This window comes from Austrofundulus limnaeus, unplaced genomic scaffold, assembly GCF_001266775.1.
Source record: "Austrofundulus limnaeus strain Quisiro unplaced genomic scaffold, Austrofundulus_limnaeus-1.0 Scaffold3, whole genome shotgun sequence".
Lineage (NCBI taxonomy): Eukaryota > Metazoa > Chordata > Actinopteri > Cyprinodontiformes > Rivulidae > Austrofundulus > Austrofundulus limnaeus.
The window spans coordinates 6,262,384-6,283,141 of NW_013952405.1; the positions used below are offsets into that span (position 1 = coordinate 6,262,384).

The following is a 20,758-nucleotide window of genomic DNA, read 5'->3' on the forward strand; positions in this document are numbered from 1 at the left end:
TTATTATTATTATTATTATTATTATTATTATTATTATTATTATGACTTAGCTAAGTCATAATTATGAGATACAAGTTTTATTTATTTTTTTATCAGGGTGGCTGAAATGGGCTTCCATACCAATGATTCAGATCTTAGAAAATAATTGAAATTCCCGTTATTTCTGCCTGTGTGAATGGGTCAATGGGGGGAAGCTGTAGTGACATGTGACAGGAGGAGGAGGAGGAGAAGCAGGAGGAGGAGGAGGAGGAGTGAAGCAAAGCAAAGCCATGAACAGGGTAGGCAGAAGGCGCAGAGAGGGATTGCTCGGTAACTTTGCTTATTTACATGTGATGTGGTGATAAACAGAGTTACCAGGATTAGTTTCTGTCACTCTTTCCACCTCAGCTGTGGACCGACCCGGTTGCCACATGAAGGCCTCACTCTTCTTTAAGTTTTTCCCACTGAGTTAGCTTTCTGACATTAGCCGCTGTTGTTAGCCTGTGCCTCTGTCGGTGACTTCAACAACTTGTCAACAGCCGATCGATCCCGGACGGGACTGCTTGTCGCCACTTGGGTGTTTTCGGCGGGCTGTCGTGGCGGAAACGTCCCTTTATCCAGCGGCACCGCAGGGGGCAGGTAAGTCGACCTGGTCGGCCGTCGAACAGTTGTGTTGAGAAAGGAAAAGGGTCGGGAATGTGAGCTACGCTAGCAGCTAAGCTAACGGGCACTCAGTCAAAATCAAGGTTAGGAGCCGAGAGTCTCCGGCAGAGACGAGAGCAGCTTCGGTTCAGAGTTTATCATGACAGCTTTGTCTGTTTAAAATAAAATAAAAAGTTTAACTCCAGATAATGGGTAGGGTTGGCCGTCAGTTCATATCTCCAATCCAAACGCTTGGATCCAGTTACAGTCCAGTGACTCACAAAAGTAGCTTCCGAGAACCAGTGTGACAGGTTGTTGGAGCAGTCTCCTGTCATCGGTCGGGTTATTCGTCGAAACCGACAGAATTCAACTTTAAAACAAGTAGAAACTAGTTGTTTTTCCGCAGCTCATCCATGGGCGGATTGATCCACAAGGGGGCCGCGGGGTACCCCCCCCCCCCACACACACACACACACACACTCTCTTACCACCACCCTTAAAGCCCTCTGCTCCACCGCCTCCGCCTGCCATCAGTGCAGCTCAGTGTGTACACAGTGCATGCACCCTTTCCCCCCGACAGCAACCAACAAGCAGACTGAGCAGCTTACCATGAAACCCAGGCAAACAATAACACAGATGTCTCCAGGCTGCTGCAGAGTCCAGCCAACCTGCTTTAAAAAAAAACACAGAGATGTATATTCATCAGCACACAGTTAGACGTCAGAAACTTAATTCAGAATTTAGAGACGGAAAAAAGGAACGTCTCGCTTTAACGCCACGACAGAAAGCAACCGACACGAATCTCTAATTTAGCCGCAAAACAAATTTTTAGGCTTGAGGAGTGTTTTTGTTATTTTTGTTTCGCTCAGTCARGTGCTTCATATGTTGCTCTTAGTTGCCTGTTTTCTCTGATTTTGCAAACTAGTCAACACAATATAGAAAAGTCAAAGCCCACACTGACTAATTAGGAATTATTTGTTTTTATTTTCGTCACCACAGTGGACAAAGCCGCACAAAAGATTTGGCAAAAACACGCCGAATGCCCTTTGTGTCGCAACCCGGGCTCGGACCTGCAGCCTCAGGAGGCCGCAAGAATGGCCACGGACCTACCGAGACTGTGATTCTGTTATGGTTTACAAATAATAAAAACGCTCATAGAGTAGTGACTCTGCGGAGCAGTTCATGTTGGACTCAAAGACTACAAGGTGCAAAAACCACTGTGCTTGACAGTTATGTTTTCGCTGATGTGCTGGGTTAATCAGCCAACTGATTTTATTTGCCAAATTTTGGCCACTTGAGTAAAAAAATTAAAAAAAATAGTCGTGCATTGTTAATCAGTTACTTTAGGAAAATGAGGACTCAGCAGCAGCAGCTGCTGCTGCAACCTGTTTAATGTTAAATTTTTTTTATTTTGCGAAGATGCTCTTCTATGTGTTTTATAAGTGTTAAGTTCTTCTAAGGGTTGGCAGCTTTAATCTAATTTAGGTTGAGCATTTCTTTAAATGAAATAACACACAAAGTAGCGTAATGAAAATATTACAAGCTGAAAATTGTGGCCTTCAATGGAAGGGGGCCCCTGCTCGTCTTTTCCACTTGCTGGGCAAAAAAACAATGAAGAGGTGACTGCACATCGTGTCGTGTTGTAACCCTGTTACTATCAAGGACATTCACTGGCTGCGCAAACAAAACAGTAGTAATTCAATGACTGAGAGGACACCCAAACAAACACCCAGTAAAAGATTACTGAAGGCTCTCTTCGCTGATAAAACCAAACTAATTCTTAAAAGAACTTTAGAAATGTTTACACCAGTGTGCTTTTGTGGGGGAAAATAAAATAAAATGACGTGAAGAGAACTGTTTTGGCTCTGCTATGTTTGATATCTGGCTGTTAACCCTTCACATGCTGGATACAACAGAGAGCTATACGATATGCAGGCATTTGGAGCCACTTAGCAGCTGTCCATTCTAGCTCTCTATATAGTACACACTTTAAGTGCACGCAGTTATTTTAACGTCGCTTGTGATGTTCATMGAGATACCTCTCCTTTTTAGAAAATCGAGCTATGATGGCAACGTGACAGGAGATGGTCCGCTGAGTCCGCTTCGACAGGAGCCATGGAACGGTTTCAAACCGCCGCAGAGCAGCAGGACGAGGTCAACGGGCACGGCGCGCCTGGCCCTCCTCCCGAGGAGGCGGACGTCAAGTGGACGCCGCCGAAAGCAGAGTCCGGCGGCTCGGACAGCTGCGAGTGGACGACGCCGGGTCAAGGAAGCGGAGATGAGGAGGAGGCGGAGGAAGCACTTCCCGCTAAAGGCCTGAGAGGGGATCAGAAGAAAAGGCAGAGAGAGGGTCAAGATGAGGAAAAGGATCCCAGCAAGAAAAGCAACAGTGCATCATCCAGCTACACAGGTAAAGACAAACATGTTAAATTTATAATAATTGTTCCTGTTCTGCGTTTTTTTTAATATAATTTTTTTTAATGTTTTTCAATGCAGACCTTTCCCAAACGTCGTCGCCGTCGCTGTCAGAGCAGCTGCGTCTTGGCAGAGAGGAGAACTCAGGTGCTGTTATCAGTGTGGAGTGTAAAGTCTGTGGGGATAAGGCCTCAGGTTTCCACTACGGAGTGCACGCCTGTGAAGGTTGCAAGGTGACACAGTTAGGACGTCACGACACAAAATCTTTGCATGATGAAAAAGTCTGATAGCAGCTATCTTTAAAAAAATAAATAAAAAAATTCTGTGTACCGCGCAGTCGTTCAACCAGTCGCATTGTTTCTGATTCAGGGCTTTTTCCGGCGGACCGTGAGGATGAAACTTGAGTACGAGCGCTGCGAGCGTTCGTGCAAAATACTGAAGAAGAATCGCAATAAGTGCCAATATTGTCGCTTCCAAAAGTGCCTGTCTTTAGGAATGTCTCATGATGGTAAGTTTATATGTTCAGAACAAGCGGCACAAATTGTAAGTTGGGGAAAAAAGTCAGCAAGTATCTGGTTTGAAAAGTTTGATGAATTTGAAGTGAGCGACATGACCTGAAACCTGTTAACATAACCGTAGAAAACGGCATCGTTAATTCCTCTTACTTGGTGTTTTATTATGAATATTATTATTTTAAACAGAAACAGGTATCATTACTGAACTGTTTTGGGAACGTGTACTCAAAACAAGTCCTGTGTCTGCGTGTGTTTGCTCAGCGATCCGATACGGACGAATGCCCGAGGCGGAGAGGAAGAAGCTGGTGGCGGGTCTGCTCGCAGAGGAGCTGAACCTCAGCAAACCAGGCGGCTCGGATCTGAAGACGTTGGCCAAACAAGTGAACACAGCCTACCTGAAGAACCTCAGCATGACCAAAAAGAGGGCCCGAAGCATCCTGACAGGCAAAACCAGCAGCACCTCAGTATGTCCGAACCCCAGGTTTCAAAATATTCATCCTGTTAATCCCTTTTATTATTTTTTCTTTCAGGTTTTCCCAACTTTGGTTCAGTTTTCCAGTGTTTTTTAGTGGGGGTTGTAATATTTTTTTGTTTGAGCTATAAACATAAAAAATGCTACTTATTTGACATTGAAATATATAATATATTACAAATTCAGAATACAATATATTGCACATATTGTAAATACAAAAAAATGATAAACAAAAAACAATGAATAAAATTGTGATTTAACAACTGGTTATTTGCTCTTAAATTGAATTAAAAACAAAGAGTTTCTTTGTATCAGTTATTGTACATTTTAGACACTTTAAATCTAAATTCACATCTTTATTTCAGATATTGTCTGTTTTTTAATCTGTAAATTCAGTTTTTGACTAAAGAAAGACATATAAATAGATGTTCTTTTACATAAAGGCCCTGTCACACTAGACAACTTATGCCAACTTATGAARCATTTTTTATGTCTAAATTGCTAATAAAAGTTGAATACTTGATCCATTTCTTGGAATTACATTATGTTTAAACGCCTAAAAGAAGCTTCCAGTTGATTTTTTTCAGTTTCATCTTCAACGTAGATGTCTTTAAAATTGTCAAGTTGTCTAAAACGTCATAGTGTGACAGGGCCTTAAAAATGACAGCTTATTATTCTAAATAGTAATAATTTAAAAGTCAATGCACAGAATATTTGAAATCTGAAAAATAATGTTATAAGTTATTTTGACTAATGGATAATCACCGGGTTTCTTGATTTCATTTTTCAAATCTTGTGTTTTGTGACTTGATTTTTGTTTCGCTCTTTAAAGGCAATTAGAAGTCCTCGATTTTACATCAGAGTATTTTGTCCTTGATTATAAGCAGAAATGCTCCACTAGTGACTTGAGAATGAGTGYGCCCATTGATAAATAAATAATATTTGAATCTTTTAGCATTAAAACAACCACACTTAAAAGTGCTTTATGAATGAAGCTGAACTGGACTGGATAACAGCAGTTATCATGCAGTATGTCCATATAGTTGGCCATGTTTTACAATTAGTCTTTTTTTTTAATATATCGTACATCTACTTTTCTTATATTGTTTAGATTTCTAGTTTATTTTAATCCCATGGAAGATGAATCCTGGTTTTTTACTTTACACTGTTTTCGTTTCAAGTTATTTATTATTTGAATTTTTTTCCTCAGCCATTTGTGATCTACGACGTGGACTCACTCTGGCAAGCAGAAAGTGGGCTAGTATGGACCCAGTTAGTTCCAGGTGCACCCCTGACCAAGGAGATCGGAGTCCACGTGTTCTACCGCTGTCAGTGCACCACAGTGGAGACTGTGCGAGAGCTCACCGAGTTTGCCAAGTGCATTCCAGGGTTTGTGGACCTCTTCCTTAATGACCAGGTGAGTCRCTGCCCCCCGACCCGTACGTTCTGCCACAGCCGGCCTCTACAGTACGTGGTTGTTCAGAGGCAGACACCTGTCTGTGTGCTCTCCGCAGGTTACGTTGCTGAAGTATGGAGTCCACGAGGCTATTTTCGCCATGCTGCCATCTCTCATGAACAAAGATGGACTCTTGGTAGCCAGTGGTAAAGGCTTTGTAACCAGGGAGTTCCTCCGCAGCTTGAGGAAGCCGTTCAGTGAGATCATGGAGCCCAAGTTTGAGTTTGCTGTGAAGTTCAACGCTCTGGAGTTGGATGACAGTGACCTGGCCTTGTTTGTTGCTGCCATTATTCTCTGTGGAGGTGAGACTGAGGGCTTTATGGGTGACTGTCAGTGCACATGATTAAAGRATTCATTTCCACCCACGTAGGTTTTAATTCTTTCTTAAATCTTTTAGCTTAGGTAATAATCTTATTCATTGTCTCATTGCAACCTGACATAAAATGTCATTTATTTTTTATTTGTTCTTCTCTATATTTTTTCCCTCTTAACACAAAATGTTAACATTTGTCTGATTTTTAGATTTGAGTAGTCTTTTTATTTTTACTATAAGCTGATAACAAAAGCACCTTTTCAGAGATTATTGGTGTTCATTTTTTAAGGTTTAAACGTGGTTCAGCTTGTAACTTCGCCTCACTCTTCATCTGTCGTCTCACTTCAAAGTCAACAAAGAGCCGTATTGAGGTTAGATGCTTTGTCGTCCACAGTTTAGACCCACTCGACGTCCACACACTGCCCGTCAGAGGCTGGTTGTTCTAGGGTGGTGTTCATRCCAAACAACGAGACTTCAGTGTCAAATAGTGTGTAATCAGTCACACTAAAAGTGTATTTCTAGACGACTTGAAAGAGATAATTTYGCAAAGCAGAAAGTTTTCATTGTGGCTGCTGTTAATGTGTTGTTTTAGTGTGTTTTTCTTTAGCTGTTATTGAGTCCACAGCAAATATGCTGCAGTAGATCTATAATACTGACAAGAATATGTTGATAATCACAGATGTTTTGCAGTTTTGTATTTTATTTGTTGTCACATTTGTAACAGAAAAAAAGAAAGCTAAAGACKTTAATTGGGAAACCTCTTTATTTTTAAGTGGGAAATTCTTGTGATTTGTCAGCGTCTTACCTGCAGTAGACGTCTGAAAAAAGCCTCTGAAGCTCATAACGGGACCAGAAAATGAGCTCATTTAAAACATTTCAAATGACAACGCTTAACATTTTCTAAAGACGCTTTTTTTGCACTTTTCTTTTTTTATTTTATATTGTGTCACTTTTGCATTAGATAGTTATTTACAGTGAAGACTGTGTTTCGACACAGATCACTGTCTGCTGCAACATTATCAGAGAGCAAGATGGGATTGCAAAACAGTCACACAAACTAGTCTAACTGTGATTCGTTTCCCAAACAGAGATAGAGCTAACGTTCATCTGACAGCTCATAAATACTTCACACAAACACACTAAAAAAATTACTTCCCTTTTAAAGTATTCCCGCTGCTCGGTGAATTAATATTATTATAGTTTTGCCAGGTAGTTATTCTAAGCCRTCTCCTTGTTCCCTTTAGATCGTCCCGGACTTATGAACGTGAAGCAGGTGGAGCAAAGTCAGGACAACATTCTCCAGGCCCTGGACCTCCACCTCCAAGCAAACCACTCTGACTCTGTCTACCTCTTCCCCAAGCTGCTTCAGAAGATGGCTGATCTTCGTCAGTTGGTTACTGAGAACGCTCAACTTGTCCAAAAGATCAAAAAGACTGAGTCKGAGACCTCCCTCCACCCTTTACTACAGGAGATCTACAAAGACATGTATTAGAAACCTCCAGCAAAGACAGATTTTTTTTTCTAGCAATACTGTTACAGACAGAATCTACAGTTATAACAACATGCTGCGTTCAACTCAAGCACTGTTTTCTGCGAATGGAAATAAATTTTGGCACAAAGACGAGACGTATTCACTTCTTAGGGCTATCACAATCAGCAAAGTCTTCACAGTATCAGCATTACCCTCAGCACAGCGATGTGCATACTCGTGTGTGTCTGTGTGTGTGTGTGAGAGATGAGCATCTGGAACTATTTGCTGCAAGCCTTCGTTTCCCACAACGGTCACCTAACAGGAAGAGTGATATGTTTTCATACAGAGGCTGCTCCTGTTTCATCCCCATAGCAAAGCTGACCCCAGAGCAGCGTTCAGCGAGAGAGAGTTCCTCCTCACACACTGCAGCTCTGTGCTCGGCTGCAGAGGGAACGTGCTTCATACTCTTGCGCCAGTTTTTTTTCCTATTTTTTTTTTTTTTTTTTGTAAGTGTGATTGTAACCCTTCTCTGGCTTTTTTTTTTTTTTTAGGCTGAAGATGCACAAATTGGTATTTGTTTACAATATTTTAATTATCACCATCATAATCAGTGACCCACCACCTCCCTGCCATTTGGTTTGAAGAACACAAACTGGGCTGGCTCTCCCAGCATAAGTGTCTGTGCAATACCATTTCTGATTGTCAATAAATGTGAGATCCAAGTTATTTAGGTTTTGTCTTAAAGCCAACTATGAGACTGTACTATACAGGATTTATCAAGCTGACACTATAAACACAAGTCACTGAAGTACAAGGGACAGCATGCTTTTTTTTTCTTTACTTTTTGACAAAATACAAAAGGTTTGCCATTCTTTGGTTATTTGTAAGTACATTTCTKTGTAATTATGTTATCAATTATTGTTGATTATGTTGTAAGGGCGAATCACGACTTGTCTCATTTCRTGGGTTAAGTTGATGTGTTTGTTATTACATGCCTGTCTGTTTAGTTTAGGTGCTACCAAATATGTCATGAAGCAAACCCAACAAACCTTTCAGTCGTGTGATTGATTTTAATTTCATGTTGCTGCAGAATTTGCAGTGAAGCAGAATAGAGATCTATTATATTGATACTGGGAAATGTTATGATTGAAAATCAATATCCAGCAGCTAGTATGAAGTTTTTTTGTATTTGAGATATACACGATCCAAGAATACTATTCCATTTGTGTGTGTGTTGATTTGTGTTAAAGCCGTACTGTCCATCAAATCCATACGAATCGTCTGTTGACATTGAGTTTAAAAGRACTTGGTTCATGTAGTCCGCCTGGAGGGGTAACCTCTGTGCTCTTATTTTGTTTTGATCCCCATCTACCTCTATCATTTCTATAGATTTCACTGTTTTTATCAAATCCTTGACCCCATTTTGCCTTAATCCCTGATATTATTGCACATTGCATTAATTGGCTGACATTAGTGTGCCAAGCTAGCAAATTGTGTGACTAGATAAAAATAAATTACACCAAAAACGTTTAATAAAGTTTACTCTGTAAATGATGGGTTCAGATACTTGTCAGAAAAAAAAAAAAACATCCAAGACCCTGAAATATGTTTCTTTATTGTAACATGAAGCCTATCTTCAGTTCAGGTTTATTGCTTTATAAACTTGAGATTTTTTTAATTATTTTATTTTTTCTCTTGTTTTGAAACATCCTTCCGTCGCGTCATGGTTGACTGATGCATTTGTCGACCAATGGGCGCTCGCGTACGTGACGCAGGGACGTCCTCTTTCTGCTTCCATTGGTCGGTTGCGACGGTAATTAGTAGGCGACAACAGCTGTTGGCTATTTAGCAACGACGGTCTTTTCGCGGATTGCTCAAAACACAGGATGGACTCGACTCGTAATGGGGGTGTTTGTAGGTAAGCAAACAAAGCGGTGAAATGGGGACCACACGAAAAAGTTGAAAAACAATGCGTCGTTGGGAAATTGCGGTCTTGTGAACGCAACGATTAAAACAACGAGGAAGCTAGGAACGAAGCTAATTTAAGTAGTTTAAAAGATACAATTTGAGCAGGAATGTTAACATTGGGTCATCAAGAAGAGCCACGTGTATAAMAAACAAAGGCGAATGTGGAAAAATACTGATTGGTTTTGCAGTGAAACATTATTTTTAGGTTGGTACAAACCGAATACTTTGACGCTAAGTGGTCTTTAGCATAAATTAAATTAGCAGTTATTTATCTTCATTCCTAAACAAACACACACAGGCCTACAGCTACACAGCGGGAAGGCAACAAAAACAAGTCCTTTCCATTGCTGTAACTAGTTTCCAAACACTCCTGCTTGGATAGTCTCGCTTGTTGCAATAAATAGTTTGTATGAACTGTTAATTTGGGAGAATAATAACATTCTGCAAAATAATAAAATGATAATTTTTAAATTTATGTTGTCCTCAAAATAAACATTGTCCTCTTCACTGAGTTTTATCTGGAATTGGAAAATTATGGAACTACTCTTGTGGAAATTTTACTGTCTAAAACTTGCTTTTATAAACTCATTTAAATAAATGAACCAGTAATTCACACCTTAACCGGTATAAAAAAAAGTATATTTCCTTTTTAAAAAGGTCAACACGTCCCTTCTTTGCACAAAACTGGTGTTAAMTTATCTCATCAAAAAATGTAAACATTCAAGAGTGTGACAAACTGAGACTTAAACTTCAAATTCTAGATAAACTTTTTTTAAACTTTACACTGTTTGTTTGTTTTTTTTGTTTTATTTCAGACGTTTCCTAAATGGCTCATGCAGATTTGGTTCAAGATGTTTTTACAGACATGAGTTGTCCTTAATACAACCACCCCAGATATGCAGATACTTTCAGGAAGGCGAATGTTGGTACGGCGAGCGTTGCAGGTAAAAATTTATTTTTAAGTGATCTTTCATATTTTGTGTGTGTTTGTTTGAATTTTCCAAAATTCTCCAATATTTCCCCCCCACCAGGTATCGCCATATTTTACAACCTGATGCTGGCACAGCTGTTTCAGCTAGAAGAGGTTCAGTGCCTTCCTTCTCGTCCTCCAGTGTGGCCCACACTTCCTCTGACAGGAGAGGATCAGAACCATCTCTTCTGCGCACAATTGTCACCTCCTCCAGGCAGGAATGCAGTGGATCAGAGTCGACCGTCAATACCTCAAATTATCCATGCATCTCTGGGCCCCTGCCACAAAATGCAAAGGACCAGCCACAAGGTACTGGTAGTGTTTTTAACCTGCACTATAGACTGATATGACTTAAAGTATGCAAGTATGACTCAGCCCCCTGTGAGCGAAAGGTGTGAATCAGGGCCCCAACGATAACCAACACAAAGAGGGGAAAAAAAAGACAAAAACAAGGGGACGTTTGAGCCCCGCCTGCACTCATTACATACACATAACACAACACCTGAACCACAGCATCCGAACCAATAAGTCAGGTGATGGGGCAGATGACCCTCTATGAACAATAGAGCTAATCAAGCCTATTAGGTGATATCCCTCTTTTGCATGTGACTAAATGGAGCTAATCAAGCCTATTGTTAGGCTATGGCCCTCTTTTGCATGTGACTAAATAGAGCTAATCAAGCCTATTGTTAGGCTATGGCCCTCTTTTGCATGTGACTAACCTGTTTGTCCATGTGGAGGCAGGGCTTATAAGGCTGAGTTCAGCTGAAACTCATCAGACTGAAGGTCTCTTGGACGAGAGACGAAACTTTTCATTAAAGAACCAACCCAGAGGACCTACTTCTGTCTTTAATTTTTTTCTACCTGGATTACTGAGCKGCATCAGGAAGATATGACTTAAAATCTCATTGCCGTTCTGCATCTCTTGCAGGAGAAAGAACTGGCTCGGAGTCTGGCCAGAACTCAGGAATTGCTCGATCACRTGCATGTCAGAGAATAGAGGAGGTTTGGATTTCCTCTTGTTATTCAAGTCAAAGTGTGATTGCTGTACAAGTCAGAATAAACTGAACTAGGCTCCATAACTATATTTGTTTGTTTGTTTGTTTGTTTTAGGGTTCCTCTGAAATTGAACCACAGGAGGGTGGAGCTGCTGCTGCCTCCAGTAACAAAAGTGAAGAGGAAACCGAGGCCTTCCTGCAGAGTAAAAATGTGATCTGTGGCATCTGTATGGAAAAGGTCTACGAAAAGGAGAACAAGAGAGAGCAAATGTTTGGGCTTTTGCCAAACTGCAACCATCCCTTCTGTTTAAAATGCATCTCAACCTGGAGGAAGACTAAAGATCTCGGTTCTGATGTTGTAAGGTGGGTTTCAGCTATGATTGAAGGTCCAGGCACAAACCTTAAAGGAGTTGACCTTTCACCCCGGTTTGCTGTTAAATGTTTAGGACTTGCCCGCAGTGCAGAGTGAAATCTGCTTTCTATGTGCCGAGCAAAGTCTGGATCGAAGGAGCAGCAAAGGAAAGTGCAGTGGATGCATTCAAGAAGAAATTCAGGCGAGTCTCTGATGGTTCTGTTGATTTACTGTGCAGCAGGTCTAACTGTAGGTGTTTGCTTTGGTCAGTGCTGGTAAAAATGGTGATCCAACAAAGAGGCAGTTTTGAAATTAATGAAGTTTCCTTTTCTATCTCAAAATACATGATTTGTGTTGCATTTGAAAGATGTACACACGTGTAATGAGTTTCTAACTGGTGTCGCATTTGTGTGTTTCAGTAAGAAGAGATGCTGCGTCTATGACCGAATTGGACACTGTCGCTTCAGATCAGAGTGCCTCTATCGCCATGTCAGAAGTTCAAGTCATGTTGCCTTTTCGGTAAGGGTGCAGTCATTTTTGAAAGTTAAAATAATTTACTTCTAAAACACACATTTTTTAATCTGACCTTTTTTTTTCTTCCCATTTTCTTCTCCTAAACAGTATTTCTCAGATGATGATGATGATGATGAAGATGAAAACCGTATTGATCTGCTTGGATTATTCTTAGCCATGGCCTTCCTTGGTGGTGACGATTCAGACGACGAGGACTTCCTTTTTACCTAAACAGAATGAGTTCTGAGCTTTCGCATTTATTTCAGTGCCTGAAGCGCTGATTGTAGCTGTAAGTAAAAGTCACTGGCTTTGAGTTACATGGCTGTGTTTTTTGACTTTTTTGTCCATTTTGGAATCTGTTCTAAAGCACCTTGGAGCCGACTTTTGTCAAGATCAGGTATAAGTTATGGTCCAGAGTTCCAAGTATGTTTAGGTTTCTGCATTAATCACAGACTGTAATCTTAATGCGCTGAGAAATAACATAATCTGATGTTTTGTGCTATATTTTGAAGAAATTTGTGTGTATTGTTTGACTTTCTCAGATATGAAATGTTTGAATTTTTATCCCTGATCTTGACTACGTCCATTTCCTTCTAGTTGAGGTTTACTTCCCTCCTCATTGGCTCAGTTCCTTGTTCACCATCTCTCCTCGTGTCTACACATCTGTGTGCTTAATTCGAACCAGTGTTGTCATCTTGGACAGTTTTGATATTTTTAAAGTGTGGATGGTGGTTTTAATTGCCTAAAACTTAAATCCAAATAAATGTACTGTGCCCTTTCTTTATCTTTGATCTAGAATAATTTCCTCAAGTGAATATTGTAAACCCTTCCTGGTTTTTGGCAAGAATGTGAAAATGTTGACATTTTTATTACTTTTTAAAAATTCAAAAAAGTTGTAAACTGAAAATAAAACTTGCTTCACTGAATGTCTCTAGCATGATTAAATAAATATTTTTGATCCACACTGTTGSCGGCTTTGCAGTCAGTTTTCCCCAGCAAACGGAAGCTCCTCCAGGACGGCAGGTGGCAGTATGCTGCTATAGATGGCATTTGATCCAACATCGGACAAGTACTGTTTAAAACTGGCGGGTTTCAAGTTTAGAGGGGAAAAGCGACAAGTTCGTATCTTGTCTCATCAGTAGCATGTATTTGAAYCGTTTTGACGGACAGTCGAGGCTGCTGGTTAGGGCTTTGATGTCCGGACTCTTCGGGACGCAGAAAGCACTCGGAGTCTTCCAYAAGCAGCAGCGGGCGAACCCCGACATCTCGCTGGCTAACCTCTTCGAAACACTGTGTCAGGACGAAATAACCCGTCCGCAGACTGACAAACATGCACTCGTCATGTAAGTTTACAGCACTGGCTCCTTAAAGTTTGTTTTTGTTGGTTTGTTTTCGTGGCGTTGTCAGGTTTTGGTCTGTTTACGACAGTAATGTCGCTTTTTGACGCCTGGCTGTTGCTATGGAGACGACTCCTGCTCACCGACAAATGTCTGGTGGGAATCTGTTGGCTGCACTAGTTTGTCACGATAAATCGTGTAAATAGTGGRTAGTAGTTGACTTTTAAGTAAGGTTATAAAACTGAACAGTAGACTTATATTCTGTGTTTAACAGCTGTTACATGTTTGAGTCTGTAATCAGCTTCTTATTAAATCTTAAACTGCACACAAAAAGAATAAACTTAAGTTCTTCTTGAATAACCAATGTAATTGATAAAAATGACTGAAAAATGCATACACTTGTTTTAATACATCCATTATATCCATCAAAAATAGTATATATATTGATGTATAATATACATTGTTTTTGTTTATCCCTTTTTAGTAAACCGCTTGTGTGCCTGTTTTCAACACTGTTCCAAAAGAACCTACTGACCTTCATCTACCTGGTTCAGTCAGTTCTTCCTGGGACCACTGTTCTCCGTCTGCTCAAATGTCTCACTAAGGACTCCCASCCGAACCCCTGGGTGTCAGCTCTGAGTAGACAGCTGGAGAGAAAACTGCAGCTTCACTACGACGGGCCTCTGTGCACCGAACAGTGCAGCCAAAAACTGAAGGAGATGTTCCAAGGTTCGGTCGGTTGTAGTGAGACGGGATGGGCTCAGTGCTTCGATGATCAAATGGTCAAACCAGAATCTCAGGTTGTATCTGAGGCGGGCACACAAAGGAAGAGGCGAGGCAGTTTTGTTAATTTGGATGACGAAGAAACAAGACGGGAGAGCAAACGGATAAAGTGGAACATCTTTGATGATGAGCTTGATGAGTTGGAAGAKGGAGACACAAAGAATCGGGCAGGAGAAGGATCTGAAAGTGCTGCCACTGCAGGAAATCCTGCACCAGACAAGCTGCAGGACAGCCTGCCTGAAACCCTGAGGGTAAATCAAGGAAGGAGCACTCGTTTTCTTTATGTTAACATGCAGTATGTCACAGTGTCAGACTTGAGCTCTTCAATTTCTGCTTGTTTAGGCTTCTTTTCTTCTAATGAAAGAATTACTGGAAAGTCAAAAAGAGGTAGATGCATCTTTTTTTTGCACAGCAGCACAGATGGAATATAACATTAATGCCACTATTTCTGTATTATTTTTTGTTTTTGTTTCAGTGGGATGAACCCTCCACAGATGTGTTCAAAGTGCTGAATGAATGTGACCCCAGCCAAGTACTGACCCTTTTTTTTTTGCCTTATTGTTACAATTATAACCAAAGAAAAACTCTTTAACCAAACAAGAGTCCTTAACAAAACTCTATCTGCCCTGTTCAGGTGGAGGTGTTATGCAGCATGCTGAGTTTACCCCATATACCCGAACACACTCTGCCTAAACTGTGCAACAGCATCTTGTCTCTCTCTCCTGACCTGAGCTACAGCACGGCAGCAACTGTCCTCAGGAGCCTCCTGCTGGAGAAGGTAAATTACTGGATCCGTGCAAACGGGGCCGCGTTTGATACTGAAAGTTTATTTTGGTTTGTAGGTTCTGTCCCTGGCCGAGCCAGCTTCCAGGTGTCTGGTGACGGCAGCGACGTCTCTCTGCRGCCACTATCCCAGAGCGACGTGCCTCGCTGTAATCTGTCCAATACTGGAGGACAAGCGCGTAAGTGAGGCTAGTTAATGCTTTACAACTGTTCTGATTTAAAGAGATTTTAGATATTGTAGAGTATGTGTAGTCGTGAGCTTCTAAATCAGCAAGATTTCAAAATAAAATATACAAGTGCAATAATAAACCCTGTGCAGATCGTACGATTTTGGTGGCGTCGGTGAGTCTGTTACAGAGGCCCAGCTGTTTTGAGTTTAACATCAAGTACACATTAACAGGAGTGATACTTTGCTGTTAATCAAAGTCAGGTCAAGAACCTTTTCTCTCAGTCTTTGGCCCCGATATTTGTTGATCCAATTTGGACTTTGCTTTGTTTTCAGGGCACCCACAGGCGGAGCTACTGAACAGACTGATAGAGAGTTGTCTGGATTCTCACTACAAACTGCTACTGTTTCAGTAAGACTCATTTATCTAGTATTTTTTATTTAAAACTAAATAAGCAGGCTTGAAACGTGAAAAAAAAATTATTTCTTTCTATCTCAGAATGACACTCAAAGTTTCTTGGAGTGAAGCTGTGCTCTCCATTATCCACAGCTTGTTAGACTCAAAGGTAAATAGTTTATTAGTGAGAAATATTCCCATTTGACCACAATATGTATCGTTCTCTATTTGACAGTCTTTTGTTTCTCCTGCCAGGCTGACTTGAATGAAGATGTTTTCACACAGTTCATAAAGCAGCTCATCAGTCAGGGTCCTCACTTCACAAAATCTGTGAAGTTTGCCAAAATGATGCTGACAGTCCTCACCAAATACAGCGGCCATGTAAGTTGGGAAAGTTATGTCTAACACGGTAGATGAAAAGGGAATAAAACTAATGTTTATGAATTTTATGAATAAATAAATATATTTTACCCCAGATTACTGCTGAGCACAAACACTCCTTGATGAGCTGCTTAAATATGAATGAAACATTCCTAAAGAAGTCTCTTCAAGCTGCTTTAAAAAGGATCTCACACACATGATTTATAATTCAATGTAYTATTTGTTTATAAAGCCAGTGGAAATAAAGTCATCCCCCAGCATGTTTTTGGCTTTAATATCATTTGTGCATTGCTTAACGTCATTTGCTTATTACTCTTGTCATATTTATCATTTGGTACTCTGGATGTGCCAGATAAAAATGTAAGAAATAGTATTTTGTATAACTGGTTGTAGTTAAAATTCTCCAGAATTTGTCATTTTTACTTGAACAGGTTCACAATAAACTGCATTATTTAAGCAACCAAGGCATGCTTTAAACAGAAATGCTAGTCGTTTTTTTTACTCCACTGTATTTAGAAGTTATGATTAATTTAGGAAAAACTGCAGAAGCCACTTTTACGTGAATGTGATCAGTTTAGGAGTAATTAAAAAAACATTATCTCCATAGTTATGTTTAGTTGTGTTTGGCTAGGAGTCTGTGTAACAGTTTTGCAGGTGAAACTAATACAAATTTTGGAGAGAAATTTATTAAGAAGCAGCCAAAGTCCCTGGCATTTTTTTAATAACTTCAGAAAACACTGAAAGCTTTCAGTCAAGACAAAAAAAAGTAATCAAAGTGTAACGAAAATAGATGTGGTTTGAAACTTTTGCACGGCATGGATATGGTCAAAACATTTCTGCATTATCCAGATAATTTTCCACTGTTTTTGTTACGGCCACTATAAAATAATTAAAAGCATAAACGAATATCTCTTTGTAAATTTTTCTTTGTCGATAAAGTTATTTTAAAAAATTGAATGACGTAGTCCACCTTTATCTTGCGTAACTTCCGCCTTGTACGTCCTTTTCAGCGTAGCACGACTTCAGGGACTAGCTGCTAAAATGAGGTTGGGACCAAATTTACTGAAAAACGAGTTACAATGCCGATTCTGTTCATTTTTTGCACATATTTAGAGTTTTCATATGAACACTTAGACTTATAGTGTTGCAATGTTTTAGTCATTTAGTAACCTCTTTTGATAGAAATGGTAAAACTGGGCTGTTAATCGGGACTGGTGTAGATTAGCCGGTGTACTGAACGGTATCAGTGCTACATTTTTAAAATGTAATCCGTATCCATCCGTAGTTAAAAAGCACATTTAACTTAACTATCATCTTTTTTAATGTTAGACAACCTATTCTTAATTACAATAAATTAAATTTTGCCAGATTTTAAGTGTGTTTAGCTGTATTTTGCAGTGTAATCAAACCGCTACTCCGGACACTTGTTTTAATGAAACTTTTCAGTATCAAAGGTGAACTATAGTTATATTATTAACTGATTTAAGTTTTTGTCACACAGTAAGGTTTCCAGGGATACGCTCTATGAAGCTGTGAAGGAAGTCCTGCAGGGCTCTGTGTCCAAGCCGAGGAAGTGAGTACAAAATAATGAAAAGCTAAATCATTCTGAAGTTTTGTAAAAGTTAAATCTAAAATAAACATGTTGCTCGTTGGTAGGTTTGTGGAGACTGTGGAGCTGCAGATCAGCCTTAAAAACTATGATCCCCAGAAGGACAAGCGTTTCTCCGGCACAGTCAGGTTCGACATTTCACTGTTTCACCCAGCCTTTTCCTGGTTTGTTTCCAGCCCTGTCTGAATTTCGAAATGTTTAAAAGTAGAATTGTAAAAACCTGAATTAGTTCAGACGGGTCAGGAGCATGCRTGGAAAAGTAAACTGGGTAGTCTGACTGAGCCCATTTCAGCTTCGGCTGGATGTGGCAAAGCAGGCGGACCCCAACCCTGGGTCTTAAAACGTGAGGGGAGGCTTTGAGTGGCTGAGCTGCTAGGCTCAATGTCCTCAAGCCGACCAATTTTACTTTGTTACCAAAGAGGTCCGCTGGACGCCGACCACTGTGGTGGCATGGGTAAGAATCTTCTGTTACACATAAAGATCAGGTCTCGTGGAAATGGCATCTTTTTCTGTTTAAGCATAAGTATAGAAATGTTACTGTTTTGCATCCATTTATTTAAAAAAATTCCTATTGGTGTTTCAGCCTTTTAGCGTTTTTTTTTTAATTCATAAGTACCGGAAATAACATTGTTAGCATCACTCCTTCTCATTAGTCAAATGCTTCTGCGTTTAAAATGTGGCAAACCGTTTTTTTTTTTTGTTTTTTTTTTTGATGAATCGCAGACTGAAGACTCTCCCCAGACCCAAGTTCTCCGTGTGCGTTCTGGGAGACCAGCAGCACTGCGACGAGGCCAAAGCTGCTGATATTCCCCACATGGACATCGAGGCTCTCAAGAAGCTCAACAAGAACAAGAAGCTGGTCAAGAAGCTTGGTAGGAAGTTCAACCTTGCAGGACAAATCCGTGCAAGAGATCAAGATGCCTCAAACTTTGTTTTTGTTCTTCCAGCCAAGAAGTACGAYGCCTTCCTGGCTTCAGAGTCTCTGATCAAGCAGATCCCCCGTATCCTGGGACCTGGACTGAATAAGGCTGGCAAGTTTCCTTCCCTGCTGACCCACAACGAGAACATGAACACCAAGGTGGATGAGGTCAAATCCACCATCAAGTTCCAGATGAAGAAGGTATATATAGTTGCTTATGTTTATGATGTGTCCTTTATTATTATTATTATTATTATTATTATTTAATCCTTGTTTTGTCTGTAGGTGCTCTGTCTGGCCGTGGCTGTCGGACACGTGAAAATGACAGAGGATGAACTGGTTTACAACATTCACCTGGCTGTCAACTTCCTGGTGTCCCTGCTGAAGAAGAACTGGCAGAACGTGCGTGCTCTCTACATCAAGAGCACCATGGGCAAACCCCAGCGCCTTTATTAAATTTCTTTTTTTATTATTAATAAAAGGGGAGAAGCTCAGAACTGTGTTTCTGTCATTTTGCTTCAGTTTTTATTTTATTTTATTGTTGAAAACTTAAAATCAGTTGTCTGTTTGGTCAACATTTCATATCACATTTCAAACACTAATCCTGAATCACTGGATGCTCCRTGTTCAACATGATCAATTTCCATTGTAGAGAAGGCTAGATGTGGTAAAATCAGGAAATTGTTCAAATTGTATTTTTTGCTGATATGATGCTAATGCAACTATATAATAAGCACAGAGTAAAAACTAGGCGTAAACTAAATGTATATTTAGGGGCAAATTTTAGCTGATCACTGAAACTCGATTTTAATGCAGCTGAACCTTTGCTGTGTAAACTGTACTGTAATGTTTTTAGTGCACAGTCAAAAAAAAAATTGACTTGCTCCTTGCCAATTGATTACCAAATCTCAAAATTAACTGAGCTTCCTGGAGTTTTGTATCTGTCAGATGTACAGTATTTGCTTTAACCTTAAGAGCTGTTCTGTTTTCTAGCACTTTCAGATAAATTTACAGTAAAATAATTTGACATCTTGAGGCAGACCTTTTTGAAGACCTTAAATCTTAAAGTTGGAACTGAACTTTGATCTTTTTTCTTACTGAACTGGTCTGGATACATGTTGATTAGCTCTGGTGGCCATCTAGAATTGAATCAGTTGTCGATTTACGCCACATAATACATTTCTGAAAGTTTAAAACATGGTTCATAAAATATTTTGTGCAGTGGCCTGCAGAATTATTTTTTGGGGGTGGGGGCACCAAAACTAATATCCATAACAGAATTGTTATGTGGTTGTAAAATTGACGTTTTAAAAACTATGGCAATTTAAAGCTMTGGATTTGTAAACAGATGTTTAATTTGTATTTTTTACAGATATTGCTGATTTTGTGACATTCAGAGACTAAAAACAAGAATCCAAACTGCACTTCCACGGCAGTCATTTTCTAACTTGTCCTGTATCTGTACACATAAAGTACCATAAATTGTCCTTACATTCTTACATAATTCAGTGGCATCAGAAGTATTTGCRATGTTGGGTGGACCCACTGGCGGGGGGTCTGCGYGTCCTCCCCCAGAAAATTTTGAAATAAGTAAATGTCATTTCCTGCATTCTAGAGTATATTAACAGGTTGTTAAACAGACTTTTGAAAAACAACATTACATAGAAAAAGACTTGATGTGACTATTCTATAAATCAAGTGGAATGAAACAGCACTGAGTGAAGTAATATGTGGAGGTTCAAATTAATTAAATTTTAAATGTGATGGGGAAACTTCCCTTCAAAAATGACTGCTGTGATGTCTGCCATTTTATAAAAAAAGTCAAAATATATACTTTAAAGACTTTTACAAGGAACAAGCTTTTTAAATTTTAAAGCCGTCACCTCTTTTATATATGATAAAAGTTTTATTTGCTTGTTTACTTTTGTGAAGAAAACCTGTAATTATAAAAACCCAAAACTGGAAATAAAGACTAAAACAAGCACAATTACAAATTACGTTTACTGTAGTGTTATCCCAAACTATGAAGTTAATTGCTTTTTTTAATGTCATAATAAAAATGATTTTGGTCTGTGAGAGAAAACTGGAGAACCTGGAGAAAACCCACTCCTGCATGGGGAGAACATGAAAACACAGAACAGAAAGTTGATCTAGCAATCTTCTTCCATAGAGGCAATATATTGTGCTACCACTTGTGCCACTATACTGCCCAATTTATATTAATTATATAATTATTTAATTAATATTTGATTAAAAATGTACCTATGAATAATACCTCATGAGAACGTCCATCTTTGTTTGAGAACATTGGTTTTAGAC

General features: G+C 39.6%; 4 protein-coding genes across 6 annotated transcripts; all 4 read left to right on the forward strand.

Annotated features, from left to right (window-relative positions):
• Positions 1-204: 204 nt before the first annotated feature.
• ppardb (peroxisome proliferator-activated receptor delta b) lies at positions 205-8,592 on the forward strand. The gene is made up of 8 exons (XM_014019613.1): positions 205-618; positions 2,674-3,031; positions 3,118-3,269; positions 3,406-3,544; positions 3,813-4,015; positions 5,234-5,440; positions 5,538-5,781; positions 7,037-8,592. Exons 2-8 carry the CDS (start codon positions 2,737-2,739, stop codon positions 7,282-7,284), a joined length of 1,488 nt encoding a protein of 495 aa, XP_013875067.1. The 5' UTR covers positions 205-618; positions 2,674-2,736; the 3' UTR covers positions 7,285-8,592.
• Positions 8,593-9,100: 508 nt separating this feature from the next.
• On the forward strand, positions 9,101-13,028 carry mkrn4 (makorin, ring finger protein, 4). Of its 2 annotated transcripts, XR_001311112.1 has the most exons (9): positions 9,113-9,181; positions 10,047-10,175; positions 10,263-10,510; positions 11,133-11,206; positions 11,315-11,562; positions 11,646-11,753; positions 11,971-12,070; positions 12,173-12,353; positions 12,662-13,028. XR_001311112.1 is itself a non-coding variant. In XM_014019629.1 (8 exons), the coding sequence occupies exons 1-8, from the start codon at positions 9,150-9,152 to the stop codon at positions 12,293-12,295; spliced, it is 1,062 nt and encodes a 353-aa protein (XP_013875083.1). In that variant the 5' UTR covers positions 9,101-9,149; the 3' UTR covers positions 12,296-13,028. The 2 variants fall into 2 exon arrangements, 1 of the variants encoding a protein (XP_013875083.1); XM_014019629.1 differs by having other exon boundaries at positions 9,101-9,181; positions 12,173-13,028.
• Positions 13,029-13,132: 104 nt separating this feature from the next.
• On the forward strand, positions 13,133-16,375 carry fance (FA complementation group E). Of its 2 annotated transcripts, XM_014019649.1 has the most exons (10): positions 13,133-13,407; positions 13,886-14,435; positions 14,527-14,571; positions 14,660-14,716; positions 14,819-14,962; positions 15,027-15,150; positions 15,470-15,545; positions 15,633-15,699; positions 15,786-15,911; positions 16,007-16,375. In XM_014019649.1, exons 1-10 carry the CDS (start codon positions 13,208-13,210, stop codon positions 16,109-16,111), a joined length of 1,494 nt encoding a protein of 497 aa, XP_013875103.1. In that variant the 5' UTR covers positions 13,133-13,207; the 3' UTR covers positions 16,112-16,375. The 2 variants fall into 2 exon arrangements, with proteins under 2 accessions (XP_013875103.1, XP_013875095.1); XM_014019641.1 differs by having other exon boundaries at positions 14,819-15,146.
• A 526-nt stretch (positions 16,376-16,901) lies between these two features.
• On the forward strand, positions 16,902-18,936 carry rpl10a (ribosomal protein L10a). The gene is made up of 6 exons (XM_014019662.1): positions 16,902-16,957; positions 17,413-17,484; positions 17,568-17,648; positions 18,244-18,392; positions 18,468-18,640; positions 18,725-18,936. The coding sequence occupies exons 1-6, from the start codon at positions 16,953-16,955 to the stop codon at positions 18,893-18,895; spliced, it is 651 nt and encodes a 216-aa protein (XP_013875116.1). The 5' UTR covers positions 16,902-16,952; the 3' UTR covers positions 18,896-18,936.
• The last annotated feature ends 1,822 nt before the right edge of the window (positions 18,937-20,758 follow it).